At 35.2% G+C, this 25175-nt stretch overlaps 2 protein-coding genes across 3 annotated transcripts; one reads left to right on the forward strand and one right to left on the reverse strand.

Moving 5' to 3' along the window:
• The first annotated feature begins 292 nt into the window (after nt 1-292).
• Nucleotides 293-12312, forward strand: dennd10 (DENN domain containing 10). Its single transcript, XM_030155885.1, is given in 11 exon segments — nt 293-379; nt 465-519; nt 3021-3098; nt 3101-3223; nt 3523-3601; nt 3701-3858; nt 6677-6788; nt 6867-6967; nt 7128-7235; nt 9796-9890; nt 11216-12312. Coding segments are annotated over 10 exon segments (1068 nt in total). The 5' UTR covers nt 293-379; nt 465-473; the 3' UTR covers nt 11384-12312.
• Nucleotides 12313-13212: 900 nt separating this feature from the next.
• On the reverse strand, nt 13213-23716 carry LOC115434456 (sideroflexin-4-like). 2 transcript variants are annotated; one of them, XM_030156417.1, is made up of 13 exons: nt 23526-23716; nt 23344-23409; nt 19687-19743; nt 19597-19617; nt 19426-19480; nt 19264-19289; nt 19115-19168; nt 18971-19033; nt 18089-18154; nt 17651-17857; nt 15391-15476; nt 13704-13821; nt 13213-13632 (listed from the first exon to the last, which is right to left on the reverse strand). In XM_030156417.1, exons 1-13 carry the CDS (start codon nt 23562-23564, stop codon nt 13555-13557), a joined length of 936 nt encoding a protein of 311 aa, XP_030012277.1. In that variant the 5' UTR covers nt 23565-23716; the 3' UTR covers nt 13213-13554. The 2 variants fall into 2 exon arrangements, with proteins under 2 accessions (XP_030012277.1, XP_030012276.1); XM_030156416.1 differs by having other exon boundaries at nt 18089-18157; nt 23526-23715.
• Nucleotides 23717-25175: the final 1459 nt, after the last annotated feature.

Here is a 25175-nt window from a genome sequence, read left to right on the forward strand (position 1 = left end):
TTTTTTTCCCTCTTTTAAGTGGCTTGTTTTCTGGCTCTAACATTTTTTATATTTTATCATATTATATCATATTTTCATAAGGTGAGGTTTAACTTTTGGGTCTTAGTTTGAGAAAACGTTTAACTCCACATTATGAACACCATGTATTACGCCAAAATTTCAAGAACCGTGAACGCACCCTCGTAGCCGATTGGTTGTCTCTTGTGGCTCCGCCCATTTATCCCGGAAGAAGGAAGACATTCTTTTCTCCCGTAGAGAGGGAAGTCTGTTGACAGCAGAGCTCACACCCAGTCCAGTGATAATTTGAATCACATTTACAGTTTATTAAAGCCCTCCAGCATCGCGTTCGACGGTTTGGACACGGTAGCAGCTCGTTAAGGTACCGGACGGTTGAGTTTACAGTCACGGAGGAGGCCGTTTCTGCGTGTTTACAGCTGTTAACTTGTGTTGTGAAACTCTTCCAGGTATGGAATATGGCAGCAACTGAACCGCAGCTTATGTTAAGCGTCGGATTAATTGGTAAGTGTGCTTTTTTTCACATGTCATTCTCAGTTTTTGGTGGCTTTTTTTTTGATAAAGTGACGCCTCTGGTTCTGGAGGTGTAGGAGAATCACATGACACCAGTGTGATCCAGAAAGTGTCCCATCAGCAGGACTCCGCATCCCCAGTTCATCCGTAATACCTTTATATCAGCCTGGGTTTAAAGGCTTTACACCTACATCACTGTTTAGATACTTACTTTTAATGGAAAGGAGGTATTCAGACCTTTTACTGAAGTAAGGCAAGGCAAGGCAGGTTATTTATATAGCACATTTCATGTACAAGACAATTCAAAGTGCTTGACACAGAACATTAAAAGCATTACAGCATGGAAGCAATAAAAAGTATAGGCATGAGAAAAAACAAACAACAACAAAAAAAATCAGTAACATTTTCAGTAACAGTGAAAATACTCACTACACACAATAATATCAGCAAAATGTACTCAATTGACAGTAAAAGTAATCCTTGTGCTGTAACTTGGTTGTCAGTGTATTATAATTTTACTGTGCAGTTTAACTTTATGTTTCCTTTTACTGCTGCATAGGTTTAAGGTTAAGCTCATTTAACCATCTGTAATCTTTCAGTCAGAGCTGCAGGGTTTGGTTTAAAAAAAAAAAAAAAAAAAAAAAAGTATATTGTGACCATTTTGGACAATAATATACTTATAGTTTCCATTACTTGAATGCCAAACAATTTTTGCATTAAACTTATTATTTGTTTTTGCTTTGGTGAAATGGATACAACCAAAGATGCACCACTGAAAAATTGGACTGGAATTTTGTCACACATTATAGGTTAGCATAGTGTCAGTTTGAATCTTTTTTATAATTTTCTCTGTTGCCTTGGAAAAAAGGAGGAGGAAACAACAAAAAAGCAACAAAGAAAATAACCTCACTATCTTCAGTATTTCTATTACTCAAACACAATAGCTTACTTGTCAACAAACATAAACCAGGGCTTTAACCTAAGTTTTGTGGTTATAGGAATAGTTAAATTTTTATTTTGAGGAATTGACTATTTTTAGTTTAGTTTATATTTAGTTAATGTTGTTCTGGTGCTGTGACTTTAGTCTTACTTTACAGCTGAAAATGTCAGATGAAACAATGCATGAAATATTAATTACAACCAAAACATTAGTGATTAACAGCCACATATTGTGCAAAGCTATTTTATTCATATTCAGCATAAACCATTAGCACCAGAGGAAGTGAAAATTAAGCTGTTTTTCCCGCAGGTGTCTTTCAGTTTAAGTTAATTTTAATTTCAGTTTCATGGTTCATTGTAGGTAATTTATTTAGTTTTAGTGTTTTTTGAGAACTTTTTTTGGAAAACTAGTGTTTTTAATACAGTTGAAAATCTATCTATCTATCTATCTATCTATCTATCTATCTATCTATCTATCTATCTATCTATCTATCTATCTATCTACCTACCTACCTACCTACCTACCTACCTACCTACTACTACCTACCTACCTACCTACCTACCTACCTGTCATGTACATGGAGCAAAAAATATAAACGCACCATGTGACACTTTAACTTTTTAATAGCAATAGTTGTTGCACAATATATTAAATCGCACACAGTTTATTCTGTTGATCGCTGTGGTACAGATCACGGTCCGTTTGAATATGATAGTGGCGTCTGGCATTCAGGGACATTCATGTGGACACGATGGGGGCCGCTGAAGAAGTCACAGCTCCGTATCTCATGTGTCCACCATTGGCTTCCGTAGAGCAACAATCGAGTTGACAATATTGTCAACTGTGGCCCGTGGAATGTTATTCCACTCCTCTTTGAGATCCACACAGAGGATATAATCCAGAACCATTCCCGCATGACAAGCAACATCTGTGGCATGATGACATCTGAGGAATGTGACATTTTGAGGTGTCCTTTTATTGTCCCCAGTGTAAGGAGGGTCTGAATACTGTTAACACGTTTTGAGCAGCGTCTGGACATGCTACAGCTGTGTTGTGGGTGGAATCACTAGACCACAGAGCAAGTGCACACTACCAGAGATGGACACAAAGTTTGTTTATAAGTTAAGAGAATTAACCGTGTTTTACAATTATAAGCCATTGGAGCTCATTTTGGGCCACGTGTCTCGAGTTACACAAATACTGCACATGGTGGGTTTATATTTTTGTTCAGTATATGTATTTATTTATTTATTTTGCACAACAACAAATCAAACATTAGGACAAGCAAAGAAACAAATTGTGCAGGTGAGATCAGAAAACCGCATGGGGCTTATAAAATTAATCTCACCTCATTATAGTATTAGCTTAAAGAGAGACAATAGGAATAAAACAATAATATACAAAGTACAATAAAAATATAAACAAAGAATTAAAGAAAAAGACTGTGTAAGTGTGTGTAAGGATATGTACCTCATACTTCTACTGAAGACCAGTATTTGGGTTAAAACTATGCGGTTTGATTTACTTGCTGTGTTTCCTTTTGTGTGACCAGAGAAAGATGTGAATGGAGACACTCTGTGGGTGTGGTGTTATCCATCAGTGGATTCACAGCTCAGGCAGGTTCTGCTCAGTAATGCTGTCTGACACAGGACGGCCGGGATTTCCACACCTTTGTGTTCGGTCAGTTCTGTCGCACCTGGTACTACATCACCACAGTCGAGGTACAGGAACCGACAGCTCTCAGTAAGGTACAGTGTGTTCATTTGTAGACATTTATGAGGCAAACTAGAACCACTTGATGTTATTCATCTGCTATTGTGGATGAAGGTTTGCTCATGTGTGTCTGTTGTTCAGGTTTTTTCTGTTGTTAGGTTAAAGGTTTTATTGTGAGTTTTTACTTAATGTTGTGTTTTGTATAGACTGTTAAATCTCTTGAGGTAAATATGTGACACTGGGCTTTGGAGGCAAAATTGAATTGACTTTAAATTAAACCTGACTGTTTTTCTGTGTATTATGTGTACTGACGTCTGTTTCTTTGTTTTTCTTCCTTCAAGGTGACTCATTTTCAATCGTTGTTACAGCGAAAGACTTTAATCCTGAGAAGTATGCCGCTCTTAGCAGAATACTCTGCAGGTACAGGGTGCTGCTTTAATAACCAGTCATGTACAAACACATCGCTCTCAGCACAACAGAACAGAACAGATTCATCTTATTTATTTTCTTTGTATTCAGGATGTACGTCAAACACGGCAGTCCGGTAAAAATGATGGAGGCTTACATCACCGTCCTCACCAAAGGCATCTGCCAGAGCGACGAGAACGGATCATTTCTAATCAAAGACTACGACGTTCGGAAGGCGTATTTGGCCGGTTCAGTCAAGGTAAAGTCTGGTTTCACTTTGACTTTTATGTAGAGGGGTTGAAAGTGACCTAATCTCAATGTCCACTCTAGGCATTAATTTATGAACCCAACTAGTGAGTGAAGTCAAATACCAGAACACACTAAGGACCAAAACCACCAGTGAATCAACACTATGTATCCACAGACTGTATCACTCACTGAATAAAGTATAAAGCTCATTGTTTACACACATCTGTATTATGGTATCATCATGTTTTCTTCTTCAAGCTAAGATTCATATACACTAATTTTGTCACTCAAAATAACATTGTGATTTATAATCTTCACGTGCTGCATCAGGTGATAGTATACAGCAAGGGTGTCAAACATGCGGCCCAGGGGCCAAATGGAGCCCGCCAAAGGGTCCAATCTGGCCCATGGGATGGTTTTGCAAAGTCAAAAATTCCAGTCTTGAATTGAATTAAGGAAAAAAAGTAGCTTGAATTAAGGAAAAAATGTTGAATTAAGCAAAAAAAAAAAATCTTCAATTAAGTAAAAAAAAAAAAATCTTGAATCAAGCCAAAGAAAATCTTGAATTAAGCAAAAGATCTTAAATTTAGCAAAAAAAATCTTCAATTAAGCAAAAAAAATCTTGAATTAAGCAAAAAATCTTGAATTAACAACTTCAAATTTTTTTCTTTGTTTTAGTGCAAAAAATAACATAAAATCATAAAAATATTAACATTTACAAACTATCCTGTAACAATAAAATGTGAATAACCTGAACAAATATCAACAACCTGAAATGTCTAAAGAAAATTAAGCACAATTTAACTATTTTCTGCCTGTTACTAAGTATTTAGTGTCTTTTTAGATCTGATCCATAATGCGCATGTAGAAATGATAAGTTTAGGCAGAATATGTTAAAATTGCACTTATTTTTCTTAAGAATTTCAGTTTTTTCAGGTTATTCACATCTTTTTTGTTTGGATAGTTTATAAAAGGAAGTATTTCATAATTTAATGTTTTTTGTTTTTTTTTTACTTTACCCTAAAACAAAGACAAAAATTTGGAGTTGTCATTATTTATGTTATTCTGTTACTGTTTTACTGGTCCGGCCCACTGGAGATCAAATCGGGCTGAATGTGGCCCCTGAACTAAAATGAGTTTGAGACCCCTGGTTTACAGTGTAAACTATCAGCTGATGTAATGTAAACTTTACATTATAGCTCAGTTTTTAGACTGAAAACAGTCACAGTAAAACCACAAATCACCTCTGTTTTCTGTTCAGTTTGTGTTGTCAGTAACAGAACTAAACAACTGTTTGGAATTGAACAAACAAGGTCAGAACTGTCACAGTTTAGTCTGAACCGAGGATCAACAAACAGCAATTTAGCAAAGATAATAACATCCCATAATAACTTTATACCTTCATAAACCGAAATAATCAAACTCAACCGTGTAGAAGAAACTCTGACATTTCAGTATTAAACCCATTCTTTTCATTCAGTCTGTCCAGTGGAGAAAACAACAGTGTTTCAGCTTTTATCACTGACACACTTTTTTTTTTTCTCATCCCATCTGGTCACTCTCGGATATTTTGTTTAAAGGCCCATGGTGTTAATTTTTCTCATCATGGGAGACTGGCAGAGTGACTCACTGCTCTCTCTAGTGGTCACATAAATCCACCAGCCCATCAATGTAAATAAATTCAGTTCATAACTCTATAATCCAATACATTGGCATCTTTGGCGAAACTTGACAGCACTATATTCAAAACACAAATGATGATGTTAGGTATTTTTTTTAATATTTGGAAGTAGAAATACTACATGTAGACCATGTAAATCACAACCACCAAAATAAATCAGATAGATAGATAGATAGATAGATAGATAGAAACACTTCTAAACACTTGTAGTTGATGAACTTTATTTATCCCAGACTGTGAAATTACTGTAGCAGCAGCATGACACATTAAAAATGTGAACACAAGAGCAAACACTATACATAATACATTACAAGTATAAAAAAGATCTGGGTAAAGAACCTGGATAATAAGTAATGTGCCAAAATAAAACTGTCAGGTGCACAACAAACTGTAATTTGTAATAGTGTTTTTCCCAGTAACTGTAATAGATCGCAGTTACTTTTATTTTTTCCCAATCCAGTCCAACTTTATTTATAAAGCACTTTAAAACCACCACAGTGGACCAAAGTGCTGTACAGAAAAATAAAAACACAATGCAAATGAATAAAAGCACTAAACACATTAAAATCAAATAAAAATAAATAAATAAAACAAGTTAAAATATAAAAATAGGAACAAAATGTCAATGTTTTGTGATTTAATTATCATTATAATTCCATTACATGTAGCCTTTAAATCCCCAGAACATCAAACTAAACATGATGGGTCCAGTTTGTTGCTGTTGTTCATGAACACCGTCTTGGAAACAGGCAAAGCAAGTTTATTTATATAGCACATTTCAGCAACAAGGCCATTCAAGGTGCTTCACGCAGGACATTGAAATGCAACGACAAGGGAAAAAGAAACACATTTAAAACATTATAAAAGAAACATGTAAAAGGTGATTAAAAACAGCAAGTAAGAAAACAACACATAAAACCCAAAAATATAAAAACACACACATATTAAAGTAAGAGTTGCAGTGCAGAGTTTTGAAGGAGAATATAACATTTAAAAAGTCAAAAGCCTTTTAGTCAAAGGCAGCAGTGAACAGGTGAGTCTTTAACCTAGACTTAAAAGAACTCAGAGTCTCAGCAGACCTGATATTTTCAGGGAGCTGGGTTTACTTCAGATGTAGAAGTGGGTCCTTTAGGTCCATGTTTTCTGCTCTGTCTCAGACGTGGTGTCTCAGTTCGGTATGGAGACCATCATCCTCTACACCGCCCTCATGCTGAAGAAGAGGATCGTGGTCCATCACCCTCGTATCGAAGCGCTGCTGGAGTTTACAAGGTTTAACAAGACACTGATGATTTAGGTCTTTTATAATCTGGTGCCGGAGGTTCTTTCATCTTCCTCTGTGGTTTTTAGAGTTCTTCCGGCTCTGACGTGGCACAGGAAGGACTGGTCCATCCTGCATCCATATGTGCACCTGACTGAAACTGAACTGGAGGATTTAAGCAGATGCCCTGGTGAGGACGTCTCCTGTTTATTTGTCTAATTAACAGGAAACCTATGTGTCGACTCTCCTCCTTATGCTGGGTGATTAGACGCCATCTGCACCGCCATCGCTCTCATCTTGCGGCGTGGGAGTGAATTATTTATCTCCCAATATGTTCCTGTTCTCCGCAGGGTACGTAGCAGGATTCGTCGACCCGGAGGTGAGCAACAGATCGGATCTGTTTGATGTGTACGTCAACCTTCCAGACAGCGTCATCACCGTGTCCCAGAGCGCCAAAGGTACAGGATGTTCAGACAAACACTGGGTTTCTAAGGCCCAGTTTACACCACAACGCTCTCGGGTGAAAACAACAAAATATTTTATCACATGAACCTTTCATTGAAGGTGCTAAAAAGGGAAAGCACCATCCACAGTGGAAATCTGAAAAGCGCTCCACTCTCGCGTCACCATCTGAAGCAGTGTTTATTAACCTTGTTGAGCAAATGCCCCCTTTATGTTATCATGACCCTCCAACATTGCATAGGTTGTGCCCCCCTCGTGACCGGGGGTGGGGGGTGGGGTACCACAACATGCCTTATTGTGGAGGACTGGGGCGGGGGGCTGTGGTGATTCACCATTGCCATAATATGCAGATATTGATACTTATACAGACTATATATTATAGGAATATTTAGTTCACATTAACCAAGAAGAAAATTGAGTTATTATTTATAGGTTATTATGTCATTATTTTACTTGAATTATTTTACCCCGAACTAGAACTAGTTCAACATCCTTGACTATTAACATCTTCAGTGTAAATTTTTTTGTGGGGGTGGGGTGAGGGGGATGAGGCATGGTGATTTGCCATTGACATAGCATGCAGATATTAATATTATACAGACTAACTGCCCCATTTCAGTCTCAGCATTTTTCAGGTTTCTCGCCCCCAGATGGTGTCCCAGTGCCCCCCTTGAGAAACACTGGTCGAAAGGGTTGAAAACGCAAAACTGCATTTTCCCGTCGTGTACAGTTTACATCATAGGCACACGCCAGTACAGGAAAAGGCAAGGCAAGGCAGCTTTATTTCTATAGCACATTTCATGTACAAGACAATTCAAAGTGCTTTACATAAAACATTAAAAGCATTACAGCAGAAGGCATGAGAAAAACAAACAAAAATCAGATAAATAGGTAAAACAGATAAACAGATAAAAGAGACAAGCAGATTAAACAGATAAAAACTTTTAGCTTAAAGGGAATCGTGCAGATCTGAACTGATGAATAAAAACTCTATTCAAATGCAGCTGTCAACAGGTGGGTCTTTAACCTGGATTTAAATAAACTGAGTGTTTCAGCTGATCTGAGGTTTTCTGGAAGTTTGTTCCAGACATGTGGAGCATAGAAGCTGAACGCAGCTTCTCCATGTCTGCTTCTGACTCTGGGAACTGAGACAACTGAAAACAACATGTTGCATTATTTCCCTGTGATGGACCTTCAAGTTGCCCTTGCCCAGGAGTCGGCAACCTTCACAACTTAAAGAGCCATTTTTGTCTCGGAAAAAAAGGAAGAAATCTGTCTGGAGCCATGAAAAAAATATTTAAACCCATCCACATTTTACCATGAGGCGACTGCTCTGCTGTAGTGTATTTGTGATTAGTTTGCTATTTAACTTTGTATTTCCATTACAATAATGCAACATCTGGTGTATTTATGAAATTATACAACTACAAGAAAGAAAACAAGCGAGATTTGTACCATTTTTTTTAATGATGGACACTATTTCCAAAATATAATTACGTTGTGTAATGGAGAAAAAGCACAACTTTCATGTATAGTGGCTTACCTACAAACTACAAACAAATACAAATAGAACATCTTGTATTGAATTTGGCAAGAAAGTAATCCATTTTGGTTTTTATGCTGTAAAAAAATTATTTTATTTCGTGTAATTTTGCAGATGGACAAAGTTAGAAAAGATTCAGGCCTACAACAATGTTAAAAAGTAATGACTCATTCAGTTCATTTCAAAATGTTCCTTGTGTTTTTGACCAGAGGAGCCACAGAGAGATGCTAAAGAGCCATATGTGGCCCCAGAGCCACAGGTGCCTACCCCTGCCCTAGCTGCTTTAATATACATCCAAGAGTCATTTCAGAAATTGTCATGAATCTTTACAGAGTAGTGTTCTGTTTCCTGTTTTGTGATTGTATTTCACACTAGGAGAGAACAGGAAGAGGAGTAGACAGGTTCCACGCAGGCACTTCGTCTTAGTGGTGGTGATGCCACCTGGTGTGCATACTACATCAATAAGTACTGTCGCGGAAAAAATTATTAGACCACCCCTTGTTTTCTTTAATTTCTTGTTCATTTTAATGCCTGGTACAACTAAAGGTCCATTTGTTTGGACAAATATAATGATAACAAAAATAGCTCATAGTAGTTTAATTTCAGAGCTGATATCTATCCATTTTCCATGTTTTCTTGATAATAACCAAAATCACTTCAGTTCTTACATCAATATCTATGGCATTGTACTGAAAAAAAGGTGCTTTTAGGCATTCCATGTTTATTTTCTGTCTGTTTTAGTCACATGACACACACAGGAGTTAGTACTTGACTGCATAACTGTTGTTTTTGATGACTTTTGATGGTCTAATAATTTTTTCCGCAAATGCAGGAAACTTAACACACTTTTGCGTGTCCTTCTGTATGCACATTTCCCTCTCAAAACGCACGTCTAAACGCAGAATTAAAAGTGAGAACACAGCGCCGCTCTTTGGTTTGGGTTCAGATCGTTACCGTGTTAATGTAGCCTAAGATGGCTGTTCCTCAGACGTATGTTCACTCTGCCGCTGCAGAGGCCATGGCCATGGGGAAGCTGCACAAAGACATCGGCCATCTCATCGTCCAGTCGGCTGAGGACACTGACCGCTCCGACAGTCAGGTCATTAAGGTGAGAACGCCCACACAGAGCTGTGTACACGACCGTAAACACACTGCATGTCATAACAGTTTAGTTTATAACACATGGAGGTGTTTATGTGGGTTTTTAATTTCTCGCAGATTTAGAGAATTTTATGTGATGTTACAACAATGAGAGCAGTGATGATACTTTACAACATGGATGTTGAACGTATTTCCTTTCAGGTTCCACATTCAGACCAAAGTGATCTGAAGTGGGTTAGACCGGTGAAATAATAACCGATAAAGAATGACGACTCCATATGTTTCTCTTTGTTTTAGTGCAAAAAATAACATTAAACTAGAAGCACTCGGAGAGCGCAGACCTCTGCCAAGGCTGATCAGTGGCCCCCCCGGTGGGCCCCCCCACCCCCGATCACCACCAAAATTTAATCATTTCTTCCTTATCCCATTTCCAACAAACCCTGAAAATTTCATCCAAATCTGTCCATAACTTTTTGAGTTATGTTGCACACTAACGGACAGACAAACAAACAGACAAACAAACAGACAAACAAACAAACAGACAAACAAACAAACCCTGGCAAAAACATAACCTCCTTGGCGGAGGTAATTACGAAAATATTTACATTTTAAAAACTATCCAAAAAAGATGTGAATAAACTGAAAAAACTGAAATTTCTTAATAAAAATAAGTGCAATTTTAACAGTATAATGCCTCAATTTATCCTTTATACATGTGCGTTATGGATCGGATCCACAAAGGCACAAAACATTTAGTTACGGGCAGAATATTGTTAAAATTGCACTTACCTTTCTTTAGACATTTCAGGTTGTTCATATCAATCAGTCAAATTTAATCAACTTTTATTTAATATAGTGCCAAATCATAACAAAAAATATCTCATGACACTTCACATATCGAGCTGGTCGAAACCAGACTCATATTTGTTCAGGTTATTCACATTTCATTGTTAAAGGACAGTAAATGATATATAGTAAAGGTATAGTAATAATATGATATAGTAATAGTAAAGGAATGTAAATATTTTCATAATTTAATGTTATATTTTTGCACTTAAAGAGAAAAAATTGTCATTATTTATAGGCATAATGTCATATTTATTTCACATTAAACCAAGAAGAAGATTTTGAGTCGTTATTTATGGGTTATTCTATTATTTTTACTTGAATTATTTTACCCCTGAGCTAAAACCAGTTCAACATCCTCGACTGTTAATATCTTCAGTGTATTTTTTTTTTTTTTTTTTTGGGGGGGGTGGGGGTCTAAACCAAACCAAATCACCCTGTTCGTTGCTCTGAGTGTGAAGGCTGTGGCTTTATTATAATTAACAGGACATTTCAGTGAAGACCAAAGAGATTCTGTCCAACCTGGTCTCCTTGGCCAATGAGTGCGACGACTCCAAACTCACGCTGGACGCCTTAAAGCAGCATCATTTCCCTCCTGCCACGGAGAACTTCCTGTTCCATTTGGCGGCTGCCGAGCAGCTCTTACGGATATGAGCCGGTCTGCGTGTGCGGTTCTACCGACAGACTGTGTCATCTGGTTCGTAGAACGCCGTCACAGCGCGGGGATTTTAGAGAGTTTTAGCCGTTCACTGCGCCGATAATTTACAGTTTGACTCAGAGTTTGTACTAATATCACAATGTTTTATGTTGTCAGATTAATATTGGCTCTTACTGACAAAAAAAAAAATTACAGTTAATGTGTTTTTATAAATCTAATAAAATATAGATTTAGTGGAAAAAGAAGCGACACAGTCCATAGGTGTGCACTGCCCAGCGTCGGTATGGCATTAAAGTGGGCTCATATGACACTGTGAAACATGTGGAAACAGTTTATAATATTAAGACGACAGAGACTGCGTTGTTCGTGGTTATTAGATCACAGCTCCAGGAGACGTTGCACAACATGTGGTTTATTATCATTTTTGTAACAATGACACATTTTTGTATTTTACTAATGATCTGCACACGACTTGAATCCAGGCCGTCGGTGTTGTGATGTGGACATTTTATTTACACGTTTGAGTAGAAGAGCTTCCTCATCAGATGCTTCCGTTCATCCGATGAGTTTTTCTGCTTCACGTGTTCAACGTCCAGGTTCTGTCTTTTTTTAATTGCGCATCGTTAACGCCAACATTTGAGCTTTTAAATACGTTCTCATCCACGTTGCCAAACAGACGGTTCTGTGCCTCAGTATTAGACATGATCCTTATAGCATTTATGTGCATTCCAGCTCAGTGATTTTGTGTTTAAATGACATTAAAATGTGTGTCAACTTGTATATTTTCTGCATAATTAATCGAATTATTAACCCATAAAAACCCAAACATCCACTGGTGACCAAAACCATCTACTGACCTAAACTGTTTAATACCTGTTGATCCACTAATCCTATCAATACATGTAAATAATTGGTATAAATATACAGTTTGTCATCTTTTCGTGGTCATCACATATGACCCATTTGGATGTTCAGAGGCTCCGTAGTTACTGTGGAAACACCGTCATCTTCTACAACATTGATTCACCGGTAAAACCCATGGAATTGGATCAGTGACAGTGGATGGAGACACATCAGTTATTGATATATTTGCTGAAAAAGTCACTTTTTTCAGTTTTCTCTGTTGCTGATAGAATAACCCTCAACTTTAATCTGATCTTTTATGAACATTATACACAATCAGTAAATTAAATATAGGAAAATACATGATCTTCACAAAAAAGCAAAATACAGGAGAAAATATTATATTAATTGGTGATAAATCACTTAAAAAAAAAAAGGTTAAATATAGAGAAATATTTTGCACTGGACAAAAATGAAAATCTTACTCAGTTTATTTTTCTCATTTCTAGTCCAAATATGTCATCACACTTAAAATAAGACATAATCACCTAAAGAGGAACTTTTCAGTGAGATATAAGAACTGATTTTTAGACAATAGATCTGGAAAAACTTATTTCAAGAAATCTTACCAAGATAATTTTCACTTGTTCCAATTGCAGATTTTTTTTTTTGCTTAATTCAAGCAAAAAACAAACAAACAAAAAAAAACAAACAGATTTTCCAGATCTATTGTCTAAAAATCAGTTCTTATATCTCACTGAAAAGTTACTCTTTAGGTGATTATGTCTTATTTTAAGTGTGATGCGATATTTGGACTAGAAATGAGAAAAATACACTTGGTCAGATTTAGGTTTTGCAGTGTGGGATCTGCCACAGAAGTACTGCTGGGTCTTTATGGGTTAATCGAGGTAAATAATAAAATTATGCATGAGGTGGAGCTCTGCATGAGTCGACATTAATACAAACCTCATGAAAATGTATTGGAGCCTTGATTCAAGGCCACGTTAATGCATCTACTTTTGTGTTTTTTTGTTAACACAGTAAAATACCATGCAGAAAATACAACTGCGAGCACATTTGAATGTCATTTAAACTGCTGTTGCATAAATGGCATTCCATAACACAGTGCAATATAGAAATGCTGAAAACTAAATGTATTTTCATGAATTGATGTAATATTTCTTATCTATAAAAACACCCCAATAAATGACTTTACTATCAGAAACCGTGTGTTGTTTTTAATGGTTTTTAAATAAAATTTTACACGTTAAACTGGGAGGAAAAAGCTGCACGAAACTGGAGTCGAAGTACGTTTTTGTTTTCGTTATAGTCCTCGGTGGTAGAGTAAGTGTCCGTCCACGGCCGCCGCCTGAAGCTCCGCCTCCAACTCCTCCTTCTTTATCTGTTAAAAACAAAGTGGGCGTCAGCATCATGTCATCGTAAGCGAACAGAGAAAAGTCTCGTGGTTCTCACCGCTGCCAGTTGTGGAAACAGACTGAAGGACACGGGGATCATCAGACTCAGGATCAACGTGACGCTCACAGGACGGACGGAGGCGGCCAAAATGACGTTCCTCTGCACGAACCGGAGTCTGAAAACCAAACAGCAGCTCTGACTTTATCCCCTTTCAGTCAGCGGATATTTATTATTCTTCAGTTGTCATGTTTTGCTTTTTTTTTTTTTTTTTTTTTTTTTTAATGAAAAACTGAAAAAAAACAGAAAATGTCAAGATGTTTTAAGGAAGAATCTATAAACCAAACCAATGGAAAATAAGTTCTGCTCATGATTTCAGGATGAATTTAATTCATTCCATGGCCGTGCTCCTATTGTGATCTCATTTTACGAATCAATTTTAATTTTTATTCATTTTTTTTAGCACATTTAAAATCGGACACTACTGCCCCAAAGAGCTGTACATAATCATGAAACAGAATATAAGTAAAAGACAATAAATAGAATAAAAGTATACTGACACACGGTTCATGCATTAAAATATTAAAACAATAAAAAATAAAACACTAAAGACAATAATTTAAAACTAAAATAACAGTAAAATGTCCAGCCGGGGCAAAAAAGTGAGTTTTAAGCAGCGATATGAAACTCAACAGAAGTAGCAGCTTAAAAATCTAAATCTGACCAAGTGTATTTTTCTCATTTCTAGTCCAAATATCTCATCACACTTAAAATAAGACATAATCACCTAAAGAGTAACTTTTCAGTGAGATATAAGAACTGATTTTCAGACAATAGATCTGGAAAATCTTATTTCAAGAAATCTTACCAAGATAATTTTCACTTGTTCCATTGGCAGATTTTTTGGCTTGAATAAAGCAAAAAAAAAAAAAAATCTTCAGTTAAGCAAAAAAAAAAAATCTGCTAATGCAACAAGTGAAAATTATCTTGGTAAGATTTCTTGAAATAAGCTTTTTAAGATCTGTTGTCTAAAAATTGATTCACCAGTAAAACCCATGGAGTTAGATCAATGACAGCGGACACTTCAGTTATTGATATATTTGCTGAAAAAGTCACTTTCTTCAGTTTTCTCTGTTGCTGATAGAATAACCCTCAACTTTAATCTTTTATGAACATCTACATGATCAGTAAATTAAATATAGGAAAATACATGATTTTCACAAAAAAAAAAAAAAAAAAAACACGGGAAAATATCAGATTAATTGGTGATAAATCACTTAAGAAAAGTTAAATATAGAGAAATATTCATTTGCACTGGACAAAAATCAAAGTCTTATAAAGTGTATTTTTCTCATTTCTAGTCTAAATATCTCATCACTCTTAAAATAAGGCATAATCACCTAAAGAGTAACTTTTCAGTGAGATATAAGAACTGATTTTTAGACAATAGATCTGGAAAATCTTATTTTAAGAAATCTTACCAAGATAATTTTCACTTGCTTCATTTGCAGATTTTTTTTTTCCTTAATTCAAGAATTTTTTGCTTAATTCAAGCAAAAAAAAAATTAAAAAAAATCTGAATTTCCAGATCTATTGTCTAAAAATCAGTTCTTATATCTCACTGAAAAGTTCCTCTTTAGGTGATTATGCCTTATTTTAAGTGTGATGAGATATTTGGACTAGAAATGAGAAAAATACACTTGGTCAGGTTTAGATTTTTGCAGTGTACTGTATAATAAAGACTCACCTGTGCAGGAATAAAACCAGCAGGTTGGGAACAGCAGCAGCCGTACCCATCAGAGCTGCTCTGGATACGGCCGTTTCCCTCACAGCCTGAACAAACACAATATGTGTTTAATATCTGTTCAGTAACACCAGCCACTGATGGGTCAGTGTTTGGACAGGTTTCAAAAACCAGTGTAGTTTGACAAACAGCAGTGGTTGGAGACGCTTGTTTTTATGTTCAGTTCATGATAGATTTAGCTGAAAATGTCACTTTTTCTTCAGCTTTCTTTGTTTTGGGATAATAACCTTTGAATTTATTCAGTTTTTAAGAGCATCTACAAGGGGGTGTCAAAAAGTTTGTGGAAAAAACAGTGCAAGTTATGATGTTTATGTTTCAACATATGCTCCATTAAGGTCAGTACACTTCTGCAAGCGTTGATACCAGCCTTTAACCCAGTGGTTCCAACCTTTTATGGCTCCTGACCCCATTTTAACATCACAAATTTCTGACGACCCCAGACATTCAAAACAGACATTTTTCTTTTGGAGATGTCTTAGCGGGGCCAGGCGAAATCTTTCCATTCTCTGTTCGGTCCAGTTTTCTGACTGCAACTGTGTCACATGATCAGATCAATCAACATATGCCCTCTCAGATATTATATCCTGGATTTTATTTGAACTGGATTTTATAGGAAAAGTGTGTGGTGTTTTAATTATAATAAAATATATATTGAATCATTAAAAAAACAATTTTTATTAGTAATTATTATGTTCATTCATTCATTTTCTGAACCTGCTTTTATCCTCACTAGGGTCACGGGGGTCGCTTGGAGCCTATCCCAGCTACATCTGGGCTAGGACGGGGTTCACCCTGGACATTTCACCAGTTCATCACAGGGCTGAACATATAGAGACAAACAATCACTCTCACATTCACACCTATGGGCAATTTAGGTTAACTAATTAACCTATCAGTGCATGCCTTTGGATGGTGGGAGGAGCCAGAGTACCCGGAGAGAACCCACACAGACACGGGGAGAACATGCAAACTCCACACAGAAAGGTCCCACCCCCACCCCAATTTTTATTTTATTTTTTTTATCAATTATTACAAATTTCAGGCGACCTCACGGTTTAAAAAATACAGCTTAAAGTCCATCTGTGTAAAACTGTGATTTCAATTCAATTCAAAGAACTTTCTTTTTCCGTTTTTTTTTTTTTTTTTTTTTTTTCCAGGAACTTCATTTGTGAAGAGCGACCAGTGCATATTTAAACAATAAATAAGTATAGATGAATACAAATGTTAAAAAGTTAAAAATACAAACACAAATGTTAAAAATCAAAAGACACACACACACCTACAAGCATACACCAACCAGTTCATATCAGTTGTTTAGTAATCTGATGGATGAAGGTAACAAACTAGTCATGGTTCTCTTGGTTTTAAAAGTATGAGATCTAAATCTCAGACCTGAGATTTAAATCATGCCAAAGCTGTGTTCTTTTTCCACAAGTGTTTTAAAGCCCCTTGGTACATGATCAATAAATTATATATAGGAAAATACATATGATAATGTTAAAATAAAGGTTAATAAATAAAGACAAACTTATTTTTATTGTCAGAGTCTTTAACCCTTTCATGCACAGTGGTCACTCCAGTGGACAGCTGTTCAAAGGGGTTCTCTTGAATATTCATGGATTTTGTTGTTGTAGTTCCATATCAGCCAACACAGTGGACACTTATACATCATCCCATACACTGACATTCATACCATTACTGTAACTGTGCTGTTCTAGATACACCTGATCTGCACTAACATGTTTGAGTGTAAAAAAAAATTGCTAATTGTTATTAGACTATAATAGTGGGGTTTTTTAAACAAAAAGTTTTTTTGTTTTTTCTGCATATTAGCTCCATGCAGGTATGCTGAAATCTGAGAAAACATCAGATTAGCAGCATTTTAATTTCATAGTTTTTGCACTGTATATCAGTAAATACATGTTTATTTGCCTCTAAAATTAAACACATGGTGTCCAGCTGAGCGGACATTTTTGTAACTCCATGAAAAATATGTTCTTAAAAATCAATCAAATTGTTTATTTTTATGCCTGAAGAGGAATAAAAAAAATCTTGATTAAGGTTCTTGTAATTCATGCATGAAAGGGTTAAAAGGTTAATGTGACTTTTCAATCTAATTCCGTTAAAGTCATATTTAAGACTTTTTCCTGGTTTTAAACACCTGTACAAACCCTGAGTCTTGCTCCTTTTTTTTTTTTTTTACCTTTTCTCCTGCTGCTTTAGAAAAGCCCACAGAGTTTCCGTTGGAATCAAACACCTGGATTCCGTTGTCTGGTTCCTGACTTCTGACGGTCATCACATTGAAAAAGGCCAGAACAGCTGCCAGTGGGATGGGTAATATGGACCTGCAGAACGTCTGCACTGGGACGCTTTTCACATGAAGGCGGTTAATAATAATCTGAGGTAGAGCCTGAAACACAAAGACACGGAAAAAATAAATGATCCGGCTAATGATGTTCATTTTGTCTTCTGTTCATGTAATTATACTTTTCTTTTTTTCTTTTGTTCAGACAAGGTAACATCTAAAAACTATACCTTGTCTGAACAAAAGAAAAAAAACAAAAGTATAATTAATAAAAGGTCTGGTAAAAAATTTAAAGAATTTTAGGAAATGTCCCGAGCAGATCCAGGAGGTACAAACCCCAGCACATGTCGTGTAAGATATTGTTCCAGCGATCAACAGGAGCTGGTTTAGACTCATCCTCTTCTTCTGGGGATGACGAAACAGAGATAAAATATAGCATTAATGAACAAAAGGGGTGGAGATGCACCGATTTATTGGCCAATATCAGCATCTGCATATAAATGTGTATGTTTTAATGTGTTTATTCAAAGATAATGTCATGAACGACTAAAAGACTCCAAAACAGGAACTACTTTTACATTTGTAATGAAGATTCTTTGTTAAAGAGGCTATATTTAAAAAGTTAAAAAAAAAAAAAAAAGTGCCTTAAGTTTAAAATTATTTAGGAATATTGAATTGAGATGGTAGATATGGTTTTGTTGTTAATTTTTTTTCTGTTCATGGTGTGAATGTTCGATTCTGTACACATTTAATTTAATGTACGCAGTGTATCAGGTGAAAAGGATAGGCAAAAAAAAAATAAAATAAGCTTTTGCTTCTAGCCTATTCCTTTTTTGGTTTTTATGTTTATTACGATTATTATACTAGGTGAAATGATTGGAGTAAAAACCAAAATTAATTAATTCAGTCATTCATTCCTGTAGTATTTCTATTTAGAAATGTTTTAGAAATCCTTCAAATTATCATCGCAGTATTTAGAATAAAGAGTTGTGAAGTTCTGCCAAAGATGCCAATGTATGAATGTATTTACATTGACGGGATTAATTTTCTGTCTTTGATGTGCCATATTTTTCAATAAAATAAAAAAAAAAAAAAAAGGATTATAAGACGGTGTTAATTTGAGCGACTATTAAAATAAGACGTTCTTGATTCCTTAGTTTCGACTCCACATCTGAACACTGAATATTTCAGTTTGTGTTAATGTGTCTTATTTCTTACCTGTTCTGATGAAGAGTTTCTGTTTGCGTAGTTGAACCCAGTGTTGTAGCTCTGCAGCAAAAACTACAAGAATGCATTTTTTTAAGTAAATTAATGTCCACATCACGTTACAAATGTGTAGATGATGTTTTAGAGCTTCATTACCTGATAAAACAGAGCTGGTTTGACACTGTTAAATGGCAAAAAACTGGCATAAACCTGAGGACACAAAGATCTACCTTCATTTCCTTCCGACAAAAACACAATATCATGTTTCACTGTGTGTATGGTAGTATTTTCACCATCAGACGTACCAAAGGAGCAGATATGGGCCAAAAAACTACAAAGAACATGACAGAACACACAGTCTCAGCATCTGTTTGGACCACGGTAAGTTCAACCATTTATTTTCAATATAAACACTTTGATTTGTCACTAAAGTGTTTTTTGTACAATATTATATTTGTGATATTTACCAGGAGGGCGGAAAAGTAATGGAAGAATAGCACCAGAATCAGCATGGACCGACACCTGAAAACAGCAGAACTTCAGATTCAGTAAATGCATCACTCATAAAAAAGATCAAACATATCCACTGGAGACAGAACCCACTCAGTTTTCATCCTATGACACGTTTAAAGACTCACCAGAGAAAGATTCAGTGCATCCTGTAGAAGGAAACAGAAGGAAATAAGTACATCATCAGGTCTGGGTCTGGTTCATCATCAGAATCTCACCTGTTCACTTTGTTTGTCTTCACTTTTAAGTCGAGCGCGAGCTTTCAGTATTTCATCCTGTAACAGAGACTATAGTTAAACACAGCAGCGGAATAAGAACTAAAACTGTACTTTAACTAGTGAAATAATACAGTATAGAAGTTATTGGAAAGACTATGTATTCAACCTTGTAATTCTTTTTTTCTTTTTTTTTTTACTTGCACATACAGTATGAAATAAAACAAATACATGTAAATATCTCTTGATAGAGAGAAGGGTACGAAAATGTGCAGGTGAGGTCAGAAACCCAGAAGGCTTATTTATAGAATGACCTCACCTTGATTTAACTGTACTTTAAACAAAGTAAAAGAATGTCATTTGCATACCTTCCATGAAGTAGGGGGATAAATAAAAATGATATAAAAGTAAAAGAAATGATGGTTATATATCTATAAATATCATTTCTTTCAATAAAGAGTAAAAAGAAATGAATAACTAGAAGCACTCGGAGAGCGCAGACCTCCGCCAAGGCTGATCAGTAGCCCCCCCCCCCCCCCCCCCCCCCCCGTGGGCCCCCCCCGATCACCACCAAAATTTAATCATTTCTTCCTTATCCCATTTCCAACAAACCCTGAAAATTTCATCCAAATCTGTCCATAACTTTTTGAGTTATGTTGTACACTAACGGACAGACAAACAAACAAACAAACAAACAAACAAACAAACCCTGGCAAAAACATAACCTCCTTGGCGGAGGTAATAATGGCCATGCAATAATACTAGTTGTAATAGAAACACTAAATACGTAAATAAATAAATAGATGGATGGGAAGAAGTGAGATTCCAAAGGGAAAAGAACCCTAATACAGCTAAATGAAGTTCAAATACCATACCAAGAAGGGAAATGAAAACAAAATCTACTTCTACTCATCTACATTTATTTCTCTGTTCATTTTATCATAAAAACATCATTCTTTTATAATATGATACATTAGATGTGCTGTCAGATCAGATCACATCCTACATCAGCCCCACAGAGGGGAAATCAGTAGTTTTATAACAGTATAAGAAATAGCAGGATTAAAATTAAAAGAAATTAAAAAGATCAAAAAGTCTGTAAATAAAGTCAAAAATAAAATAGTAAAAGCAAAAATATAAAGTAGCCCTCAGTAACTGCAGTAATAATTAAAAAACAACAACAAAAAACCCTTATTGATAATATTAATGCCAAAAGTGCATGTCTCTTAAGAAATTTAAAAATACATATAAAAAGTGGAAAACTACTTGAGTACTTTGGGTTTTTTTTGTTTTTTTTTTAAACATTCTTTTTATTGAACATTTACAAAATTATACCGTCCAGCGCAGTGCATACAGGTTGTATGAAATGTAAAGCAGATCTAAAATATGTCCACAGTGATGATCTCAAAAGTCCGTATTAAATCTATTTCCGGTAGTTACAGTCTGAGTTCCCAGATATTCCAACACTTTTCCAAACTTTCCATGTAAAGACGTCCTTCTGATCGTTAATATAAAATCTTAGTCTTTCCAGAGAAATATAGTCTGATATCAAAGACTTCCACAGATGGATTGAAGGAGGTTCTTCTCCAACCCATTTGGTCAGAACAGCCTTCCAGCCCAACATAAACAAAAACTGAACAGTATCCTTATGTGTTCCCGATGACTCAGGGATACTTGAGTACTTTTAATTAGGATACTTTATTGTACTTGATCTATGAGTGCAGCTAAAGCTGGGTGATACAGTCAGAAAAAATACATCTGGAATAACATAACTAATTTAGAGAAGAGAAACACCAAAAACATGAGGATTTTAGAGAAAATAATGCAGTGATTTAGATTAAACTACAACAGTTTGGCCTATCAGTATTATTAGAGCTCTAACGAAAACAATTAAACAAACAAAATGTCTAAACCCACATCATTTTCATTATTAGTAACATGTTTGTATATTTCAGTAACTGGCTTTGTCCATTTAAGTTACTTATGTCAAATCTGTTCTATGCAGTTTTAGTTTATTTATTTATTTCTGTGTTCCAGGGTGTCTTCTTCATTAGTTAAACCACAGGTGTCAAACATGTGGCCTGGGGACCAAATCCGGCCCACCAAAGGGTCCAGTCCGGCCCTTGGGATGAATTTGTGAAATGCAAAAATTACACTAAGATATTAACGATCCTTTTAGTTCAGGTTCAACATTCAGACCAATTCAATCTCCAGTGGGTCAGACCAGTCAAATATAATCATAATAACATAAAAATAATGACAACCCCAAATTTTTCTCCTTGTAAATGTAAATATTTTCATCCATTTACACTAAAACAAAGTATAATTTTGCAAAAAATGTGAACAACCTGAAATGTCTTAACAGAAGTAAGTACAATTTTATCACGATTCTGTCTGTTACTAAATGTATTTGTGTGTTTGTAGATCCACTGTGATCTGTAAGTTATAATGTACATGTGTAAATGATAAACTGAGGCAGAATATTGTTAAAAATTACACTTATTTTTTTTCAGTTTGTTCATGTTATTCACATCTTTTGAAAGGATAGTTTGTAGATGTAAACATTTTCATAATGTAAATTTTACTTTTTTCGCTCTTAAGCATAGAGAAAAGTTTGGAGTTGACATTATTTATATATTATTATGTTATTATTTTACTGGTTCGGCCCACTGCAGATCAAATTTAGCTGAATGTGGAACTGAACTAAAATGAGTTTGACAGCCCTGAGTTAAACTATTGATAGTCTTTTGCTATAATACTGCCATAAATAACACTGGTCAACAACATATTTATTGTTTAAGTTTTTTGAGCTGATTTAGGATCATTTTGGTGTGCTGAATCCAAAAATCACATTCATTTTTGCTCAATCAGGTCAACTTTCTGAACTATGCTACATATTGGCTTTTGAACATTTTTGCTTACATTTATGGGCATTTTCACATCATATGATACAAAATTCTTTCATATTTCTTACAATAAACAAGTTCTGAAGATTTTGCTTTTGCCAATTTATGATTAATGTTTTTTTTAATATTACAGGTGAATGAAATGGCTTCGACTAGAAGATCTTGCAAAAATAACCCTGACGTATTCTGCTACATCTGCGGTGAATCCACCATTGTACTTAACAAGAATCCTGTTAGAAAATGATTTTTTTTCTCTTAAAACCTATTTTGGGTGAGAACTATATAAAAAAAAAAATCAACTGATAAAGTCACAAAAATGTGATCAATTTTGTGAGAAGATCCAATTTTTCAAAATCAAATTAGCAAAAAAAACCTGACCTGATTGAGAAAAACAGATGTCATTTTTGGATTTAGTGGTGCAAAATGGTCCTGATTCAGTTAAAAAACCTAGACAACTTGCAAAAAACATTTTTTTGTAACCCAGTGTAATAATTACTGGATGTTAATCACTATTATTTGTATGAGATTTACTCCCCAGCACAGCATTAAAATGAATCAGAAACATGACATTTAATAAAACACTGACTATTTTACTTCACATTATCATACTTGTGTGTTTTTCTGATAATACTTTACCTTAAGTAAGGCTTTGAATGCTTTTACTTGTGTAGTACTTAGACTGTGAGTATTAAACATTTACTTCAGTACAGGATCTGAACATTTCTTTAGGTTAAACATCAGATCTTATACTCACATCAGTGGACAGCTGGGACAGTGGGTCCAGAATATTAAACCAGATCCGGAATCGACTAAAGAAAGACTAAGACAGAAGGAAAACACAGGACACTTAACACCAACCAAAACACCAGAGGAGTAAAGTATTTACAGTTTGACAAATTAGAATTGATCTGCATTCTGCTCTCAGTCGACATTCACCTGTCCTTCGTTCTTCCAAAACACCAGATTAGGATCCATCTGAACACCGACAACATTCACGACATAAACCTAAAAAAAAAAAAAAAAAGTACCGGTAACAAACCACTAAACACGACTCACACAGGCATGGATTTCTCATGTGAGGTCAAATCATGGATACTACTGTACAGAATTTACTTCCGCATTTAGTCACGTGGTCGATGTGGGCGTGCATATGTTGTGTTCAGGTACCATCAGAAATATTGACATTTTTTGAAAATATTTGAAGAGTTCCCAAAAAACTGGTCGTTTTAAATATATTTCAAGAACAACACCGTCATGTGGAGCAATGACAAAACAGAACATTTAGTTATTTTTTAATGTATTTAACTAGTTTGCAAATTATTTAAATTACAATTATAGTTTTCCAAATGCACACTACAGAAAAGGGCAATAAGGACAATAAACAAAGCAGTAAACAGAGAACACACAAACCCACTATTTATAAAATCACACACATTGAAATTCATGGATTTGGTTAAAGTTAAAAAACAGCACAGATGAAGTACAAAGCAAGAAATAATCTATTGCCAAAAATATTTGGGGAATGTTCACTGAAAGAGAAGGAGGCTACAATCTAAGGGCAGAGCTAAATTTTAAAAAGCATAAAGTAAGAACAACAATGAAAAGTATGTGCAGAACAAGCTGTGGAGTGACTTTGTGGAACGACCTAGAACAGGAAATAAAGGAAAGTACAAACATAAATATATTTAAAAAGAGATATAAAGAATTGTCTCTAAATAGGTATATGGAACATGAAGGATAAAAATAGTATTGTCTCAAATACCAGTTGTGGTTCTTGGAATTAAGAGAGAAAATTCGAATTTCAGAGATTTTCGTATGTGTGAGTGGATTAAAGTGAGGACAGATGTGAAGTCTAGATGAACTGGGATTGTGGGTGTGGAATTATGGGAATAATGGAATGGACCTCATGATGCATTTAAGTTATCCACTCCTTTGGTGAAATTTAAAAAAAAAAGTACTTGAAGTTTAAAATTATTCAGAAATATTGAATTTAGATGGTAGATATGTTTTTGTTGTTGGTGGTGGTGTTTTTATTATTATTATTATTATTATTATTATTATTATTATTATTATTATTATTATTATTATGGTGTAAATGCTCGATGCTGTACACATTTAAGTTGTTGTAAGCAGTGTATTAGTTGAAAAGGATAGGCAAGTCTGGTCTGACCTAATCCAGTATACTGACTGAGAGGTAGAATGAGAGGACAAATGTAGAACTTAAATGTAAGGCACAAGTGGTGTTTGTTTGTTTGTTTGTTTGTTTTTTAGTTTGTTTGCTGGTGTTTGTCTTATGTGCATATTTGAAAACCAGACAGTGGATGATGTTTATGTCTTCTACTGTATTTTGTGATGATGGCATATGTTGTACTGTCTGTCAAAATATCAATTTAAAAAAAAAAGAAAAGGATAGGCAAAAAAAATAAGCTTTTGCTTCTAGCCTATTCCTTTTTTTGTTTTTATGTTTATTGTGATTGATGTACTGACTACAGTGATTGATGTAAAACCATAAATAAATTCATTCATTCATTCATTCAAATATATGTCTAAACAGAGATGATAACAGAACTGCTAAACACAATGCTC

This window comes from Sphaeramia orbicularis, chromosome 15 (genome assembly GCF_902148855.1).
Source record: "Sphaeramia orbicularis chromosome 15, fSphaOr1.1, whole genome shotgun sequence".
NCBI lineage: Eukaryota > Metazoa > Chordata > Actinopteri > Kurtiformes > Apogonidae > Sphaeramia > Sphaeramia orbicularis.